This window comes from Epinephelus lanceolatus, chromosome 18 (genome assembly GCF_041903045.1).
Source record: "Epinephelus lanceolatus isolate andai-2023 chromosome 18, ASM4190304v1, whole genome shotgun sequence".
NCBI classification, from domain to species: domain Eukaryota; kingdom Metazoa; phylum Chordata; class Actinopteri; order Perciformes; family Serranidae; genus Epinephelus; species Epinephelus lanceolatus.
This window is the reverse complement of record NC_135751.1, coordinates 41,335,079-41,355,492: the sequence shown is the minus strand read 5'-3', so window position 1 is coordinate 41,355,492 and position 20,414 is coordinate 41,335,079. Positions and strand designations below refer to the sequence as shown.

The 20,414-nt window shown below is 40.2% G+C and overlaps 1 protein-coding gene across 3 annotated transcripts in view; it reads left to right on the top strand.

Annotated features, from left to right (window-relative positions):
• LOC117268863 (uncharacterized) overlaps window positions 1-6,093 on the top strand; it is a 32,354-nt gene extending 26,261 nt beyond the window's left edge. For all 3 annotated transcript variants that reach the window (XM_078161198.1, XM_078161197.1, XM_033645598.2), the window contains one exon: window positions 413-6,093. In XM_078161198.1, the coding sequence (XP_078017324.1) occupies window positions 413-496 (84 nt within the window). In that variant the 3' untranslated portion in view covers window positions 497-6,093. The remainder of the gene's footprint in view (window positions 1-412) is intronic.
• Window positions 6,094-20,414: the final 14,321 nt, after the last annotated feature.

Sequence of the window (20,414 nt, the reverse complement as noted above, 5' to 3'; positions counted from 1 at the left end):
AGCCGCGCCTCGTTTTCAAACTGTATGGTTTGACTAAAATGGACAATGACAGCAATATAGTCCACGATGAGCAGCGCTAAAATCAACCTGCGTAGTTGTCCCTCCATTGTGACATTAGAAAGTGTCACATTTATCTTGCAAGTGTACTCTTCTTCAACGTTTGCTTTACTTCCTGGATTTTTCCCACATGGAAATTCTGACCAATCAAGAGCAGCTTTCTCACACAAGGCATTTGATCTGGTCCTCTTGTAAATGCTGCCGTGAGAACACGAACCAACTCTAGGCAATTAAACAACTTTGGAACAACATGAGTCCCTGATTCAGACCAAAGGAGACCACTCTAGGGCTGAGAGCAGCCTTACTGTCAATGGACAGGCTCTGATCTCTCTCTCTCTCTCTGTTTGTCTCATAGCCTCAGAACTGTCAGTCCATCATCACACATTCTGCTGATAGAGACAGTCATTGCTGTGCTGCTGGGGAGGAAAAGCACCTTTAAGGACCCTGCTCACAACATCGCCGCTGTATATTTTTGATGCAACACAGCTGTGGGATGTAAGTATGTGGGTGCCAGAAGGACCAGCTCTACACTCCTGGTAAAAGGACTGAAGGGGTGATTAACCCAGAGTGAGAGTAAACAAGCTGCAGCATGCCAGTCCTCTCAGCTGCTCTTCAGTCTCTAATCAAGATGGAGTATTGCCCTGGCAGCAGGTCAAAGGGAAATGAAGTGCAACGGGAATGTATGGAGTCACACTGACTGAGCTACTTGTTGTGACTAACTCCTGAAGAATTTGAGTCTCTCCTGTGACAAGTTTGTTTCTTTGCCATGCTTGCTTTCACTGGCTGAACAGAGACACAGAGGAAGTTCCAGCAGAGAGACTTTAAATACAGGAGTTTGTCTGCCACGGACAACAAAGAGGGCATTAGGGTAAAACACTTAAATGAAATATTTAATGTCAAACCCAAATGGTCTAATTGGTATTATGAAGCTGTCCTCCACTAAAAGAGATCTACACAGGTCTTTGTACAGCTTATTATAACTTATATTTATATTCATTGTTAGGGCGACAACCTCCAGTGGCTGTAGTAATAATGACGGGAACAAAGGATTCCCTCGCCTACCGGCGAGCCATGTTAAAGTGCAAAAATATACCGCCCACTCCACTGGTTAGCTAATGTTAGCCACCCAGGTCGGATGGGAGCTAGCTAGCAGTGTCATTCATTTGGCTATTACTGCACGGTGGCACTCTCCAGTTCCCCCCACCGAGGTCGCCCCAGTGAATAGACAGCTTCATTTTGAGCTGCAAAACCCCTTTAGCATTGTTAACTATGTTAGCAACATTAGCTGTGTTGACACTGCTAACAGTGCTAACAGCAGCTAACAAAGCTAAAGGGGGTTTGCAGCTTAAAATTGAGCTGCTTACTCACTGGGGCGACCTCAGTTGAGACCAGAGGGTGGGCACAATGTTTCCACAGCAATGCTGTTAGCCTTAGCTGCTCTGCACTGCACACTACCTGGGTCTGGTGGGAGCTAGCTAGCAGTGCTGCTCATTCACGATTACCACTGGTAACGCCGTTCGAGTGGCTGGACAGCATTGCTGCAGAAACATGGTGGCCACCTTCCAATTTCCCTCCAGGTAACTTCTGTTAGTAAGTGGTTTCATTTTGAACTGCAAACTCTTAGCATTGTTAGCTTCGTTAGCAGTGTTAGCATGGCTAGAGGTACTTAAACGGAGCTCATTATTCACAGGTGCGACCAGAGGTGAGAATGGAAGGCAGACAAAATATTTCCACAGCAATGGTTTTGGGGTGGGGCAGGATTAGAAGCGATAATAGCTGAATGATGAGCGGCACTGCTAGCTAGCTCCCACCAGATGTGGTTGGTATGCAGTGCAGTAAACTGAAGAGTAGCAAAGTTAACCTATAAACTGACATGTATAACCAGTCAAAAATATTCTTTGTGGTTAACGGATTAACGCTTAATTGTTAACATCTCTAATTGTGACGCAAATTTTTGCCTTGTGTTACTCGTCCATACGGCCGCTGGAGTGTTTTCTGGAGTATTTTGCAACTGGTGAATATTTACCCTCAACAGCTTAGCTAACTGTTGTGCTAACTAACAGGGGAAGGCAGCTAATGCTAACTTGCTAACTTGGTTCATAGGAGAAATCAATTGATGTGAACACAGCCAAAGATCAACTTAAATTAACGATACTCCAGGCATACTCCGCAAAACAGCTTTCACAAATATATTTAGAACTTATCATGTAGACGTACGGCTTCAAAACAAGTTTGTCCTCTGTTTTTTATTCTCTGTAATGTCAGGAGAATCTCTGCCAGATCTCAATGCTGATAGGCTTTCGTGACACAGCGTCACACAAATTTCTCACACGCAGTTGTATTTCAACATGCGTTACGTCATTCCTGTTTTGAGTGCACGTGCAAATTTGTGCCTATTCATGTGTTGAATTGATTTTGTATGTCAGGCATGTCCATTGTCTGGCCCTTGGCTTGACTTTCAGTTATACTATATGCCACCACACCTTATTGTTTGATTAACCAGTATTGGTTAATTAAACATTATCACTTTGCATTTTCTCCGTCATCAATCAATAGCAGGACTATGATACAGTTAGTAGACATGCATCAAGTAGGAATTGAGTTGGAGGATTTGTCGGTAAAGTTCTCACAGCTGTGTATAGCTGTTTAGTTGCTTCAACACTCATAAAATGTGACACCTGTTAAACTACTGGAACTATGTGTTTGTTATGACACATGATAAAACTATGATGTGACAAAAAGGCAACACTGGCAGCACCAACCAGGACAGGCAAGACCTGACTGGCCCGTCTTTATCTGACAGTATAGAGGGAGTCTATCAATGTGATAATAAAAAGTGTGCACGTCAAGTAAACTGCATGTGTTGTGAACAAAACAAACACCTGAGGCTTCTTAAGATTTTTAAATACCCAAGTTTTAGTTCCAGTTTTTTACTCAGTCATTTGCAGCTTTTTTGTAGCAAGTTGTTAAATGTGGGTTAGAAAGATGTTCATTTCTGTAGCAGTGACAAAGATCAGCAGATGAAGCTTTCCCAAAGAAGCTCTGGTATATTTTGGTAGCTCAGCTTGTTTTTTTCTCTTCTGCTAAAATGCTCTTCTGCTAAAAGCCAATTCCACAGCATCAAAACCAGTTTTTCATAAGCTGTGAAAACATAGAGATGTGAAAATGTATTTAAAACAATATTTTAGCTGCAGAGGTTCTCCCCACGTCAAGCTGCATATATAGAAATCCTAGAGTCTGTATTTAATATTGTAAATTCAGTAATGCATGCAGTACAGTCTGCTGACATGTTACAAATGGCTCTCAAACACATGCAGTCTAATATGAATTATGTACGTAACTGCATGTTGTGCCTTCTAAGAGCATTTCAGTGCCTAATCAGTCAGTTGATACCATAAAAATAACATTTCATAATCACAACATTATTTCATTTGTGTGAAGCCCATCTCATTATATTTGAATAACTTCAAACTTAGTCCTGCACTGCTTCTCTGCTGCTTTGTACAGCGTTTGTTCCATCCATGTTTGACCGCTCTGCGAGTCTGATGCTTTGCTTGTATATATTTTTTAAGCCATCCTTTTTATTTATGGTGCTTTAAAAAGAGCATCGTCACAATATGTGTGTGTGTATGATTGTGTTTTTATACACGTAGCTAGGAATAATGTACCTGTACAAACTGCCTAGTGTTGAATAATAATGTCCAGACTGAAGTGTGAGGAAGGTGAGGCTGAACTGCCCTGGAGGCAGAATTAATCTCATTGGTTGAGATGAATCTCAGTGGGTGGAGCCTATAGGTAATGAGTAACGTCACAAATTACTGATATAATTACTTTTTTTTCTGATTTATTTTTTTTTGTGGCCTTTTGCCTTTATTCAATCGGACAAATATAGCGCGAAAAGGGCAGAGAGGGGGGATGATGTGCTGAACCTGCAGCCGCTGTAGCAAGGACACATTCCCCACATATGGGGCGCCCACTCCACTAGATGAGCCAGTTGGCCACCCAGAATTACTTTATTTAAAAGTCACTTACATAAAAGTGTAAACAGACTTTTCAGCTTCTCCCTCTCTGGTGTTTCCAAGTGGTTTCAGTGTTAGCCCATTCGCAAAGATAACCTGAATGCTGTCTTTTTCCTGCAAAAAGATCGAGCAAATAATCTGACTAATATCTGGCTTTATATCAATATAAATAAATAAACCAATATAATATCAACAGTCACCTTTAAGAATTTCTGCAAAGAGTAGTATTCACCTAAATCAACAGGCCTATATTTGGGACAGGCCTTTAGTTCCTTTTATGCAAAAACTGTCAGCAAAGATCAGGAAATACAATCAAATTGTTTATTAACACCAGTATGAATATTGCATAAAAATTTGGCACCAGAAAATATATCAGCTATGAATCATTTATTTGGTCCAGCACATCCGAGAAAGAGAGAGTTACGGGACCTGGTGGACCGACACAACCCTACTTTATCCTGTTAAAACAATGGACTAAAGGAATAGAAATATCTCACAGGGTAATCAAGGAATGGACACATTATTTGAGGTAGCCAACAACCCAACAAGTTTTATACAACCGAAGAAGTTCTATGAAAAAAAAAAATGAACTGCTTAGCAACCAGACAAGGCCTCTGATTGAGACAGGCCTTTATTTGTCTAAATGTGTAGCCGTACTGGGCTTGTAAAAGGGACTGGGCGTTTAATTGGGACCAGGTTTTTAATTTAAGTTTTACAGTAGAGTCTGGATACGTGAGCAGACTATCCAAATAATGTCTATTAGGAAATTTGCGCTGATGTTTTCGAAGCTGCTGGCTGTGTGAGACCAGCTGGTTGGCATAATGTTACAAAAGAATATCAGCATTGTTTTTATCAATACTCTCACCACCAGCAAAAAAAAAAAAAAAAAAAGTTTGAATTTTAATAGAGATGATGGTGATGTTGTAAAACTAGTCACTATAACTAATGTGAAAGCAGGCTTTGCTATTGCTAGTGAGGTGGCTAGCTGCGCCAAAGTCTTGGTGTTAGTGTTTAGCAACAAGCTAACGTGAGCTACAGTGAGCTGTATGGAGGCAGTAACAGTAGTGTGTAACACTTCTACTTGAAACCACAGATTTCTATGGCAAAGAAATTGGGATTCTGTAAAAAAATTAATTAAATTAGCACCCAGCAATTGGGTTGTTAGCTCAGTCTGTGGACAGTGAGTGCCATTAGCATTCGTGTCAAGAGATTTTGCTTTGGTTCCTTGTAGCGGAGACATCTACAGAGACAATCCAGAGTAATTGAAAGAGTCCTTTTATGTAACTTCAGGCCATTTTTGCATATCTTTGTACTGATGGCAGACGGATGTGGTACCGTCAAATCATCTGATCGCAGCAGTATAGCCGCTGAATGTTCCCAGATTCATTGTTTACAACGCCAAACTAGCGCAGCAAGCGTTAAACCTAAAGAACAACAACAACAAGAGGGGGAAAATATTGTCGCCCTAATATCAACCACAACAAACAAAACTGGAACTAAATTTCACGTTGCTGGATTTTCAACACGGCATCTTCAATGATGTCACGTACGTTAAACAAACGTCAGAACGACGTCAGACTTTCTAACACACTGTGACCTTTTGGTAACTGTGGAGAGCTACCAATAGTTAATACGAAAAAGCAAAGCGCAGTCCTCTTCCTGTTTTAGTCGCGCCATGGTTGGCACACAGTGACAACGAGGCTTATAGGAATGCAATTTAAATGCCAGTGATGTCATTGTTTTACAGCCATTACACTGCACAATCAACATGTACTTCATAATGACAAGTTAAAGTAAAGTTGTCCTGTTATCTTCTTCTCTGAGCCTCCATCCACTGAGGTTTACTTCCTCCCTTGTAGTTGTTCCAAGAGGCCAGCCCTGCTTATCAGCAGTCATGTTATTGGTTAATGTTTGGGAAAGGAAGACTGTAAAATATTTATCATGTTGGCACATATTTCAGTGATAAAATAAGGTGTGCTGCGTTATGATGTGAATAATAAACAGAACATCTGAACTATGTCTGGTCTCTGCTCGTGTCATTAAACTTTGAAATGTGTTCTTACCGATACGCACTATGGAGAATTGTTATGTACGGAAAGATACTGCTGCCACGCTAGAAAAAAAACAACATGAGGTAATAACATAAATGTTTGTTGTTAAAATAAAATGTTTTTTATGTTCAAGATATTTTCAAGTTATAACGAGAAACTTTTATTGTTATAACAATTACTATGTATCTTGTTATATAACATGAAATCATTTACTGTTGTTACGAGAAACGTTGCAACTTGTAATATGATCACTTATGTTGTTATAACATAAAACATTTTGCGTTACAATGATAATTGTTATAATGTATAATGTTTCATGTTAAACTATGATCACTTATATTGTTATTACATGAAACGTTTCATCTTATAATGTGATCACATACTGATTTAACGTGAAATGTTTCACACTACAAAGTGAAATAAATTATTGTTATGTCGAGAACATCAAATGTTTTATGATATAACAATAATTTATTGTTGCATTGTAAAATGTTTCACGTTATAACATCACTTATTTTGTTATGACGTGAAACATTTCGGATTACAATATGATAATTTATTGTTATAACAAAGTGTTTCAGGTTATAATGTGATCACTTAATGTTTTACGTTATAATGATTATTGTTATGACGTGAAACATTTCACATTACGTGATAATTTATTGTAACATGAAATGTTTCATGTTACAATGTGAAATAATTTATGATTATAAAATATTTCACGTTATAACATGATCACTTATATTTTTATGACATGAAACATTTCATGAAACATGGAACATTTTATGTTATAACATGATCACTTATGTTGCTATAACATGTTTTACATTGCAACTTGATCATTTTTTGTTATAACGTAAAATGTTTAACGTTATAATGTGATTATTTATATTGTTCGTGAAACATTTTACGTGATATTCATTGTTTCCACATGAAACTCAGGTTTAACTAAGGAAACGATGTGCGGAGAGGGAGAAATTAGGGAATAAAGCTCATCAGCACAATTGGATTAGCTTCCACTTCATGCTGAGTTGACACGTGTTGAATTTTTTGTTAGTAACTACAAGCAGTAAACCAAAGCTGATCCAACCATACACCACATGAGTATATTTATATTTGTCTGAATAAATCTAAATCATAGATAAATAAATGTCTGCATGTACTCACAGTCAATGTATATACACCTATTGGGTGAGGTATTGTTTGTTTTTTAACAGTAGGAGTGGAAAAGACTCAAGTATGTAACAAAACCAGCATGTCAGTGTGTCTTATTTCACTGCGGACATTTGTGAGCAACTTCTATGAAACAGTTCTGTTTCATAGAAATCCTGCTGCTATACTTTTACTCATTTAAATATATGAGATTTACGGGGTTGCAGACTACAGAGGACACTATGGGCTGTGGTAAGATGAAATAACAAACTTGAGTGATGTTTAATTTGATGTGAAAATGTGAATGTTATTTCCTAGTACTATTTGCATGGCAAACAAATAGCTATAAACAAAGCGACAACGGATATTTATTATGAGCCTTACACTGACAATATTTGTTAATGAATTTTACGCTTTTGTCTTTTACTACCTGTCATCTCTTGTGTCATCTCTTGCAGCAACAGTAACTACAAACAGATCAGTCATGCATGTTTTGCCCCCTGAAAAATGTGACATTGACATTTTAGACACTGGAGGAACGATCAGTGATTTCATAGATGATAAAATAAAAGAGCGTAGTTCAGTGGTGAGTATCAGAGACATCGCCATGCTTAAGTTTTCCTAACTTTAAATCTCTGTGTAAGTGTTTAAAAGTAATGACAGATTTTGAAAACAAAATGTTGTTTTATTCATTTAGGACAATGACAAGCCATTCTGTCTGGCAAACCTAGACAGTATCCTCATGAGGCACCTCAGGTGGCTCGCTAACCTGCCTCGGGTCAAACCTTCTACACAGTGAAGTGCAACAACACAGCCGCAGTTTAGATGATGACTGTTTTGGACACTGGTTTCGACTGTGCTAGCAAGGTATATCACTGATCATCTACGCTGCAAATCATTTCCAGAACATTACAATATGTAATTGTAATATTTCACAATAAATTACAAGCTTTTACTGTGATATTTAACCATATTCAGAATTTTGTTGTGAAATTCATGCAGGTAAATATAGTAATTTTACAGAATCTGTTGAAGAAGAAGAAGTTGAGAAGGAAGACCAGGCTGGCCAAACTCCACTACAAAAACAAAGTGGAGGAAAAATTCACCACTGGCAATGCAAGGGAGGCATGGCAGGGACTTAATACCATGATGGGCAGAGCCCAGAATCCGGCCCTGATCCAATGCTCTGACCCCGCCACCTTTGCAGAGCAGCTGAACATTTACTACAGCAGGTTCGACATGCCACACCCCCAGAATGACTGGACCCTCATCAGCAGTAACTGTCCAACAATCACGGTGGATAAAAGGAAGGTTGCATCGATACTGGGCCGCATCAACCCTCACAAAGCCTCTGGCCCAGACAGGCTCAGGGGCAAGGTGCTGAGGGAATGCTCAGTTCAGCTGGGTGATGTCATCACTCAGCTATTGCAGCATCTCCTTGACTCCAGCTGTGTCCCACGGATGAAGAAGGAGTTCACACTTATACTGGTGCCAAAGAAATCTAATGCCAGGGAGATGAAGGACTTCAGACCAGTGGCACTCACATCCATACTTTGTAAGTGTATGGAGAGGGTGGTGAGTGATCACCTCACTGCTATGGTGGTGGACAGGCTTGACCCACTCCAGTTTGCCTATAAGGCAAAGCGTGGGGTGGAGGATGCCTGTTTGACTCTCCTGGACACGGTTTGCAGACACTTGGACTCCCCAAACCCTCACACACGGATTTTATTCATGGACTTTTCTTTCGCTTTTAACACAGTCAACACGGCTACCCTCTGCAACCGCCTTCTGGATCTACAAGTCAACCCAACCTTATCCTGTGGATAAAAGACTTCCTGCAGGACCGGCCTCAGCATGTGGTGGTAAATGGTTTTAAATCCAAGAACATGATTTTAAACACTGGTGTCCCCCAGGGCTGTGTTTTATCACCGATTTTATTTTCCATTTACACAAACAACATAACAAGCAATAACAGTGACATTTCCCTTTTTAACTATGTAGACGATATGGCCCTGGTGGCCCACATCAAGGACCACATGTCTCTGGCTGTCTACTATCAGCAGGTTAACACCCTGATGCTCTGGATCAAAGAGAGCTCTCTGGAGCTAAACATCTCCAAGACCAAGGAGCTGTGTTGTGGGGGGAGGCAAACATCTTCCCCCAAACCTCTCTTTGAACCTCTGAGGCTGAACGGGCAGGCAGTGGAACAGATGGAGGCCTTCCGATACCTGGGCACAGAGATTGATACCCGCCTGTCCTTCTCCCGCACACAGACGCTGTGTACAAGAAGGCTCAGCAAAGCCTGTTCCTGCTGAGGAAACTCAGGAGCTTCGACGTCAGAGAGGATATTTTAACAGCTGTCTACAAATCACTCATAGAATCTGTACTCACTTTTAATATCACTTCCTGGTTCACCTTCACCTCTGTTAAAGACAAATCAAAGTTTTCCCGGATCATTAATCAAGCAAGCAAAATAACTGGCAAAACTCAAAATCAATTATGTGCACTCCACACCCAAGCAGTTAAAAGGAAAGCCAACCTCATTACACAGGATCCCTATCTAAGAAAAACATCCACAAAAACTCATTCATACCCACTGCCATAAACATCTTAAATAAACAATGAACAATGGACAAAAATAACCCTGATGCACTATGTCACTTTACACATATCCACACCTTTTATCTTGTCTATTTTTACAGTTTTAATTTTATAATTGTTTTTAAGATCTATACACACTGTGTGTGCTTTCAGAATCTGTGTTGTGCGATTGTTTCTAATCAGTGTATTGTCTTGTCTTGTATGTGGAGCAACGTCGAAGAAGATTTTCTGTTACGACAGACAATAAAGTTTTCTGCATCTGAATCTGAATCTGAACTGTGAGATTACAGTGAAATACAGTAATTCTAAGGGAGCATATTGTTAAATCACAGTAATCAAATGTACATAAACTGTGAAGTTACAGTTAAATTCAGTAATTTACAGGAACATACTGTTATATCACAGTGATGTAATGGGCTTTAACTGTGAGGTTACAATTAAATATAGTACTTTTAAAGGAGCATACTGTTAAATCATGTGTGAAATCACAGTGTACAGCTGTACAACAATTTACTGTAAAAACTCTCCACCGCCATTTTGTAGCAAAAACGCCTAAAATGACATACCCAAATTAAAATGACTGTAGCTTCTGAACCGCTCTGACTACATGCATGCATGAGGTCTTGCCAGAAAGAAAACTCTTTCTTGTGAAAGTGTCAGAAACACTCTAGGTGATACAGAGACAGAGTAATGGGCCTCTGAATCAGTAAAAAATTGAAGATTTTGCCTAAAATAAAATAAAAAATGTGTTTCAGGATGAATAACTGTCTGTGGCTTCATCTGAGCAGGTAAATGACACTGTGGGGCTGTAGGCACACTATCAATGAACACTTGTTTCAAATTTGAAGAAGACTGCTCAAAGTATGACCATTCTACAGTGTTTTTACCATGAAAAGATCCAGGCGGAGCTCCAAATGACAAGTGGGTCACTCTGCTTCAAAACAGTACTGTCAGTGATCAAACAACACTCAGCCAGCTTCAAACATTGTACCTTATTGAAATCAGGTGTGATTATGATAGCTGATGTTGTTTATGACACAGAAACACCATAAAATATCAACAAATAAAGCCATATGAAACCTGAAAGTTATGATCCCACTTTCTAGACGGTGTATCTCAGCCAAAAATAGTGGTAGGAGTGAGACTCTTACCTTTTATAAACCAGCTAAGTCCCCGCTAACAGCTCCACATAAGATCACGAGTAATCCTTTAACTTTTCCCCTCAAAAAACGGCATGACATGACTTGTCACCACTCATAGTGATTTTGGACTCTGTGTGTTTAGGCTGCTCTGGTGCGAAATCCATAAGAAATAAAAGAAAAACGATGCTGGATTCAGGAAGCCAAGAGCTAACTGAATCCAGTGATACCAAACATCACATGGTTTGATGACGTAGTGCGCCTGTGAGATACCATTTAACAGAGGAGGAGGGGAACGCGGACGCCGGCGTCCAAGGGGAGTTAGAGAGGTAACTGTCCAGTCAAATATTTCACAGTGTAGCTCTGTTTTCTTTGCGATGGAGGAAAGTTGTTTCCCTCTCATTTTGCTCATCTGAAACAGGTTTCGATCTCACACAGGCTGAGATCCAGATGATGCTGTCCCTCTGAGTGACACCTGAGAAAATCATTCACGCACATTCAACCAAACTGATGTCACGCATCAGATATGCCTGTGCTCATGGAGTAGATATGATGACTTTTGATAATGAGGATGAACTCCGAAAGCCAAGTAAGTAAGCGTTTACTCCTTTGTTTAGTGGAGATTCTTGTTAATACTCTTGAATCTTTCCAGGCTGGTGCTCTGCATCGCAGTGGACGACTCCAAATCACTGGTGAGACTCAGTTCAAAGTTTGGAGCCAGACTGGAATCGGTCAGGAAGCTGCTGGAGCGTGCTGCAGAGCTCAACCTGGAGGTCATCGGGGTCAGCTTTCATGTAGGCAGCGGCTGCACTGGAAGTCTGGCGTTCAGGCGGGCCATAGCAGACCCTCGATGTGTCTTTGACATAGCAGTAAGTCGTCGGCATAGAACATTACTAAACTAACGTTTGCAAGTTAAGAGATTTTGCAGTTCTCCCTCCCAACTCCTCAAATATGGCAGGTTGGTCAGTGGCCCTACACTTCAAACTATGATGCTCGATGTTCACCTACAGCTTAGAGTTCGGTTTCCTGACAGCTTGGTGAATGAACCTGTTCATTACTGTCGCAGTATTACATCTGAGTTAGTTTATAGCCCAGTGTGTCTCATACATATGATGTAAGATACCATGTATCTCTGTAACAAAAGCCAGAAGACAGTGACCAGGCTGCCATATTTGATGCTCTGGGACCAAGTCACTCAAGTCCTTGCGTTAAACTTTAAGTTTCCCAAACAAGTCATAATGCGGTTTTCAGTAAAAGAAATAATGCTTCAATAAAAGCAATGCCAATATTAGATTTACAAAAATCATGAATGCTTAATAAAATCTGCATTTTTTTGTTAAAACAAGTTTGTTAAAAAGTTGCTTTGCTGTTAAGCTAACATTAGCTAAATATCAGCTTGCTGTTCGAAGTTAATATTAGCTTCAAGTTGTGTGTCGTCTGTAATCTTTGGCCGGAACATTTTGCATAATGCATTTGTATTTTTTGTATGTGTACTAAATCTCTGGACTTAGAAAGGGTTCAAATATTTTCAAGGAAAAAGGCTCATGTCCAAGTAAAGTCATGAGTTTTTAGTGTCAAAGTCCAAGTGGAGTTGCAAGTCTTTTTTGATTTTCTCAAGTCGAGTCTAAAGTCATCAAATTTGTTATTTAAATCTGACTGGAGTCCAAGTCATGTGACTGTCCACACCTCTGATAGCCATTGATCAAGTCCGTTGTGATGATTTCCAGTTTCAAAACAACAGTGGGGGCCAGACTAAATCTCAGTGAGGAACCCACTCATGAGTTACGACATAGGAAGTCACGTACAGGATATGCTTGAAGTTCAAGTGATAAGTTGTGAGAACAATGCTGCAAGGCAACAGCATCTAGAAGCCACTGAGGCTGACAACTGAGGGGAACTTATAAAGGAAATGCAAGGATATAATGACAAAGGAAAAAGATTAGGCTGTTTGGAATATCAACATTTTCCTCAGACATATTATGACAAAGAAAACCTGTCCGACTTAAAAAAAAAAAGGAACTTATAAGGCCTCCACCTTTTCTGTAATGTCAGCAACACTGTTGCAACTCAACCTCTGAGCTTTCAGAAAAATTTAACTTCTGAGGTCATGAATATCACAAGAGTTGGAGCGTTCACATGAACTCTTCCTGCTAACACAGTACACAAGGCTTCATTTGAAGGCAGCATAAAACTCCCTTCGCTCATTTTTGGGGAATTTTCTCCAGCCAGTCCTTTCATCATGTACAGCCTCATTAGAAAGTGGTTCTGATGTGTTTTTCAGGATTTGCTGGGCTTCCAGATAAGACTCCTCGACATTGGTGGAGGGTTTTCTGGGAGAGAGGACTTTCAGGTCAAATTTGAAGAGGTAAAATAAAGAAATGACACCTGAGACAGCCGCCTGTCTTCTGTCAGAAAATGTCCCGCTCTAGTTTGGAGAACGTGAGACAGTGTCTCCTGTCTTCTGTCAGAAAATGTCCCGCTCTAGTTTGGAGAACGTGAGACAGCGTCTCCTGTCCTCTGTCAGATAATGTCCCGCTCTAGTTTGGAGAACGTGAGACAGCGTCTCCTGTCTTCTGTCAGAAAATGTCCCGCTCTAGTTTGGAGGACGTGAGACAGTGTCTCCTGTCCTCTGTCCATAATGTCCTGCTTCCTCAGCTTTATGCTTCACTTCTCTGTAGAGCTTGGGTACGGCTGTGAGGGGGCGGAGTCACATACCTGGGTTCATGTGTTTTTAGCATGTAACAAAAGCCTTGTGTGATGGTAGTTGTGTCCAGCTCACTGTGTCCTGTGTTGGTTGATTTTTAGCGTTAGCTTGGCCGTCAGTGGCTAACGCTATCTCTGGATGGTGGCCTGTGAGGTGAGCCCTCATGTTCGTAGTATTCTCAGTGTGCTTGCAAATCTCGTGTCATATCCAAGTCCTTCTTTCCTTCTGTGTTAAAAAAACCAAAATCAGTCCCGACATTTGATTTTAACATGTATGATTTCTCACTCCGGTGCCTCCATCTTTGTTTTGATGAACTTTCTGTCAAATGCTGCTGACTGGGACGTCTGCTGGCCTCACCAGGAAAATAAACATCAGCAAAAGCAACTGATTTTATTGTTCTAATACCAAAAGTTGTAATTAATGATGTATATAATAAAAGAACAGTTCTCGTATCGATATAATATTGCCAAACAAAATACTGTGATACTATGCTGTATTGATTTTTCCCACCACTAATGTATTGTTTATTTGTTGTTATATTGTTTGTATCATATTTGTTCGGTTGATAACAGAGGTCAAGTACTCAAATCAATTTTATTATTATTATTATGGGTAAACTCATGCGGGCAATTGGCATGGGGCCATTATTGAACCCATAGATAATACCATATAGGGCCCATTTTATGAGCCCCACATGTGAATGTTGACCGGTAATGAACCTATTGAAGCTGTAGAGACAGTAAAATTACATTTGCCAGACACTTCATGCATTTCCTTGTGTCGTGGTGTAGCAAAAGTTACTGCTGATGTCATAAAGTCGACAATAAAGTAATTGTGCAGCTCATTTATCAGCTTGTGAAACTCTTCCTGCTGCATTGTGCTGCACGCCTCCTCTGAGTCGGGCTCTCAAACACAGCGGATAAACTGACCAAACACTGGCACTGGAATTAGGTGAGATGCCAACCTCACTTCTCAGAAGTGACGTATAGCACTGGCGCTTTGCTCTGGACTCACATTACCCTCTGTGACTTTTACAAGCACGTTGATTTCTCAACAGTTAAAGGGGCAAAAAGCGAAATTGTTTCACCGCTAGGTTTGCTGTTGTGCACTGCCTGTAGACCAAAACACATGAACGTACATGAACGCGCAGCCGGACTGGCTTGTGAACAAGGGGTCAAGGTCATGCTATACTCCAGATGAAATTACACCTCTAGTTCTTCACATAGCAATTTTTTAATTCCTTCAATTTAGAAATGATGAATTTCGCTTATTGTTCCTTTAAACAACTGTTGTGCCTTCTTCTCAATCCTGTTCGTGACGCCAAAATTGTTGTTTCTTAAATAGCGATGATGTGAAGGTGATGAAGGAGACTCCGATGACACCGTCTTGCTTGCATAAAGAAAAGGTTTTATTACAAGAAGTACAGCATCTATCAAGCATCTAGAATGCTTGGAGAGGGTTCGAAGCCAATATGAACTGCTCTGAAAAACAGCCCCAAATTACTCCCATTATATAGACTCGCTGTTTCTGTGAAATGTGAGACAAAGTGAAACAGACAACAGAGAGTCACCCTAGTTGGACTTCACCAAACCTTAACCCTGGGCCATAAATATCTTCTTGACCCTGACCATATATGCTTTTGACCCTGGGTCCCTTACTGGTCATCTGTTCAAAAACTTCAGAGCAAATGATACACTACACAACAAAAAGCAGTGTCACTACCTCGCGGGCTGTGAGCCAGGTCCAGCTGTCAGGATGTTTTCTGGAACACTAGGTCCACCATTATTTCCTGAAAGCCTTTTTGGTTGACACACACTAACTGCGACTCCTCCAGCTCAACATCAGCCAGTTAAAGGTCAAATTACAGCACTGACTTGATTCCATGTTCAGTGCTAGTGATGGGATTTCTCGTTCACTTGTGAGAGCCAGTTCTTTGGGGGGGGGGGGGGGGGGGGGGGTTGTTAGTGGGTTCAACGACAAATCGCATTGCTGATTTATTGCATCACATGCTCTTGATATTGTAACGTGGACCCAGAATAGACTCTGCAGATATAAAGTTTTGTGTAGCCATAGCAACGCCCTTTATAAACAACAAGCCTGTCAATACAAGCAAGTGCTAGCGGATAGTGGGTTAGCTTTAGTGATGTGACGTTCGCGAACGAGCCGAGTCTTTGAACCGGCTCTTTAAAGTGAACGAGTGAGCAGCTGCATTGTCTTTCTCCCTCACAAACTAGTCTCTCTCAACTTGTTACGGATCAAATAATCTGAAATTAATGGATACAGAGTAAATTAAAGCAAAAAACAAAGAAATTAGGAACTGGCTCATTCACTCTAAAGAGCCGGTTCACTCGTTCACTCTAAAGAGCTGGTTCAAAGACTCGGCTCATTCGCGAACGTCACATCACTATTCAGTGCTGCTGTGGGAATCACATCATGTTGGATCACGACCCACTCTAGCTTATTCTGATGTCGAAATATCACTATTCAGCGGTCCTCACATAGCTCTCCATAAAATGAAATTGTCACGTGCGACAAGACACAAAATTATTCCCCAGAATGTAAATTATTCTTTTAAATTTAGAGAACTTAAATTTGTTAGTCGGTCTCATAGATGAAAAAGCTCCAGTGTGCAGGATTAAATGGGATATATTGACAGAAGTGGAATATACTATAATAAGTATGTTTTCTTTAGTGTATAATTAAAGGGGAACTAATGTTTTTTCAACCTGGGCCCTATTTTCCAATCTACTTTTGTCTAAATGAGTGATAGGATGTTCAATATGTGACATGTCTCCAGTATGAAGCTAGGGCTGACCTGCCTGCAGCCTGTGAGCGCGCGATATATTAAATAATAGGACACTCAGACAGCGTCAAACAACGTCAAAATACGTCCACTAAAAGTGCATTTTTTTCACGCAGATTTCCAGGGTAGACATTTGTGGTCCCAAAAGTAAAAGTAAAATGGAGAAACAGCAGTTGGGTTTGTGTGAGACAATTAAAATAATTCTTTTACGATAATAGAATCTGTCAGGAGGACGTATCAAAGTGTCTGAAATCAAATCACCTTCATTCTTGTGCAAATAAAATATAAAAACACTTGTCAATGTCTTCTCTGCAGAAATACAAACATAATCATTTATTACTAACACAACAGGTCTGCACTGCTCATGAATTTCGTAATTTTCTCTTTCTTATACAAGTGCACAGTGCAGGTCCAGACAAAGGACATCTGTTTTATTCATTCACTGTTCCACTTGTGTCACTGGGTGTTGGAATGCACTCTGACAGCCATCATCATTTTAACAGTTAAAACTCTGTGAGTCAGCCTGATGATGAGGTTCAGTGAACATGATGAGATTAGAGCTTTGTAGATCACCTCAGGTTCACAAACAAACAAAATAACCCAAATGGGAGTGGAGAAAAAAATGCAGATGGGAGAGGTGGTGGATGGGCCCAACTGTCATGTTTCCAGCAGTGTGTGACAGGTTTAAGGGCTGATTTCTCTCTCTATTTATGCTCTCAACAAATAACTAATGTGAGCCAACTAGGATTTGTCCCCAGGTTCATTGTAAACTCTGACTTATCCATGTGACTGTTAAGAAGCAGAAACATAACTTGTTTCTTCATGTGCAACATGTTAGTCTGGAGGTTTAAACTGGTGTCCTCTCACAGAGTTGGTGATTCAAACTAAACTTTCATCTGAGTTCAGACTGTTTACTTACAGCACAGCTACACTCACAGATAACTGAGCCTCCTACCTGCCTGTCAAACACCATCAACCCACAAACCTTCTCCAGTCCAGACTGAGTGGAGTCCTGCGGGGTTAGCTAGCTAGCTGCTAACCCATATGGAAAAGAAATAGAAAAAACTTATAAGAAGTTCCATCACCTTCAGTTTATGTTTTATGTACTGTATTGTGCATCATATAAGACTTATATGATTTACTCTTGAAAGTGGCCACTTTTTTTTTTCATACAAGAAAATAAAAAGAATTACATAAGAATCATGTGTAATCTATGTATGTGGTATATAAGGAAAGTACATGTCAAAGTATGTTTTCCATACATGTTACATATAATTTTTGCAGTTTTTCCTATATGTCTGTTTTAAAGACATATGCTTTACATATATGAACAAATACCATTATATATATGTTTTCTGTATGTAAAGTCAATATATTTTGCAGGGGAATTATGTTTTATTTATATGCTTTATATAAGCTCATTAAAGGTAAAGTTCCACTGATTGTCACACACCTGAGTGTGTGAAATTTGTTCTCCACATTTGAATCATGTGGTGATCTAACCCCCAATTCCAACCCCTGATGTTAAGTGCCAAGCAGGGAGGCAATGAGTCCCATTTTTATAGTCTTCAGTATGACCCAGCCAGGGATCGAACCCACGACCTCCCAGTCTCAGGGCGGACACTCTACCACTAGGCCACTGAGTTGGTTATATGTCATTTAATAAAAACCAGTAGGCTATAAAAACATATATGAATATGTACCATTACATATAGTTTTTTTGTATGTTAAGGAACATAATGTCATGATAAACTATGTTTTCTTTATGTTTTTTCTATAAGAATTCTTAAATGTCAGCCTATGAAATTTGAAATAAGATTATAAAAAATACATACTTTATATATACGAATCTATACAGTCAGTTTCATATAAGTTTCTGTCATAAGAAACACATGACTCACATATGAAAGTGACAAGACTTAATTTGTCCCTTTACTACTGCAACTGGATCAAACTGTGTAACAAACTAGCAATGCACTAACTGCTTGGTCAGCTCCCAGAACAACTACTTTCTACCATTCAAATTACATAAATGCAGTCTATAAATGTTGTCTTTCAATACCTGTAATACTGAAAAAATGGCTGTTAGGCAAATTTTTAATTCAACGAACTTTACTCGCAAAACAAATTAGGCTTAGTCACTTATATTGACTAATATTTACCACTGCTGAACAATAATCATTTCACATGGAACAGTGTGTTTGTTTTCAACAATCTGAATACTGAAATTACACAACAAACAACAAACAGCAACAAAGCTCAATTTAAGGGGATGCTTTACTTTTGGCACGGAGCTCTGTGATCTTGGCATTGATTGTGATGCCAATGCTGGAGGGCTGGGTCCTACTAGGAATTTATTTACCTGGGTAAAAGAATTCCTGGTAATCGGTGTGGTCTGTGTTTCCACCGCACCTCAAAGTTCTGGAAAAGTTGATTCAAATCAGGCTGATGACATATGGGGGAGTGGTAAAAGAAACTGCACTACACCTCCAGTCCAGTAGGTGGCGGTAAGAAGAAGCTGAAGGCCAAACAAGCACAATGATGCCATAAATGGCAACCGACAAGCCCACATCATCATTTGTGTGACACAGTATGCCAGGATGGAGACTGCTCAAGTTGTTCTGTTGTTCCTCATGTTTTACTACATCGCATATAAAACCATGCGATCTGCACAGAAAAGACAACAGGCGTTATTTGCAAAGACAATTGCAAATGCTAGAAGAGAACGTCTTAAAAAAAGAAGACACATTTTATAAGCCGTTGAGGAGACAGACCGTGAGATGGGTGAGATAAGTTCGCACCATCAGCCACAAAGAAGACAATTACAATTAAAGGTATGAAGGAATCCAAACACAAATAAAAGTAGAGATTAATTGTGGACTAATTATCTTATTCTGGCACCTTTGTGTGGTTTAGATATGGGAGTACTATTGATTGCTTCGTGTTTCCACCTGCGTCTGGCATAATAAAGCAACGAATTTGTGGGAAACCGTAGTCCCAAACTTCACAGAGGCCCAGTGGATAAAGATTTATGAGTATCCAAGAACACTTTTCAATATCTCCGCCGTTGTCGTAGTCTAGAGCTGGAGAAAAGCGACTCAAACTACCACCTTTGTGTTCCTTTGTCTTGGAGGGTTGCCATAGCTCTGTGGAAACTGGCGACTAATTCAGAGTACAGGGGCATCTCTCATTTGTTTGGAGTCTGCGGTCGAGAGTGTACTTTTGGCTGCAGTTATATAGTTGCCCAGCAGTGGCAAATTCAAGGACATGGCAACATATTTTGAGAGAAGATGGGGCTGGCACAGTGTGTGGGTGCTACAGATGGATCCCACATCCCCATTTTCTGCCCAGAGGAGTATCATACCGAATACTAACGCAGGCTGTGGTGGATGGAATGTGACTCTTTAGGAATGTTTTTTTTGGAGCTGCAGGAAGCCTGCATGAGCGCTCTGCTTGTCTGGGTTGTGGGATCGTGTCGGCAGGGGTTTGCTGCAGCCTCTTGAAACAAAGAACATTTGTGATTTGAGGTGGTATCTTATCTCCTCTGTGATGCAGCCTATCTCTTGAAAAGCTGGCTGCTGAAACCTTTCACGAACAATGGCAGGCTGGCAACCCAGCAACTGACATACAACAGCAAGACAAGCAGAGCCAGAATAACCGTTGAACATGCATTTCAAAGACTGAAGGGCAGGTGGAGATGCCTATTAAAATGCAGTGACTGCAACCTTTACAAGGGTCTATGGTCTTAACATGTTGTGTTACAACCTGTGTGAAATGAATGGGGATGACTTCATTGAAGAATGGTGTGTCACTGTGCTGCAGCAGCCTGAGGGTGCTCTGTCTGCTACTGTGGAGGCAGAGGGGCTGCATGCACAACTCTCATGGAGT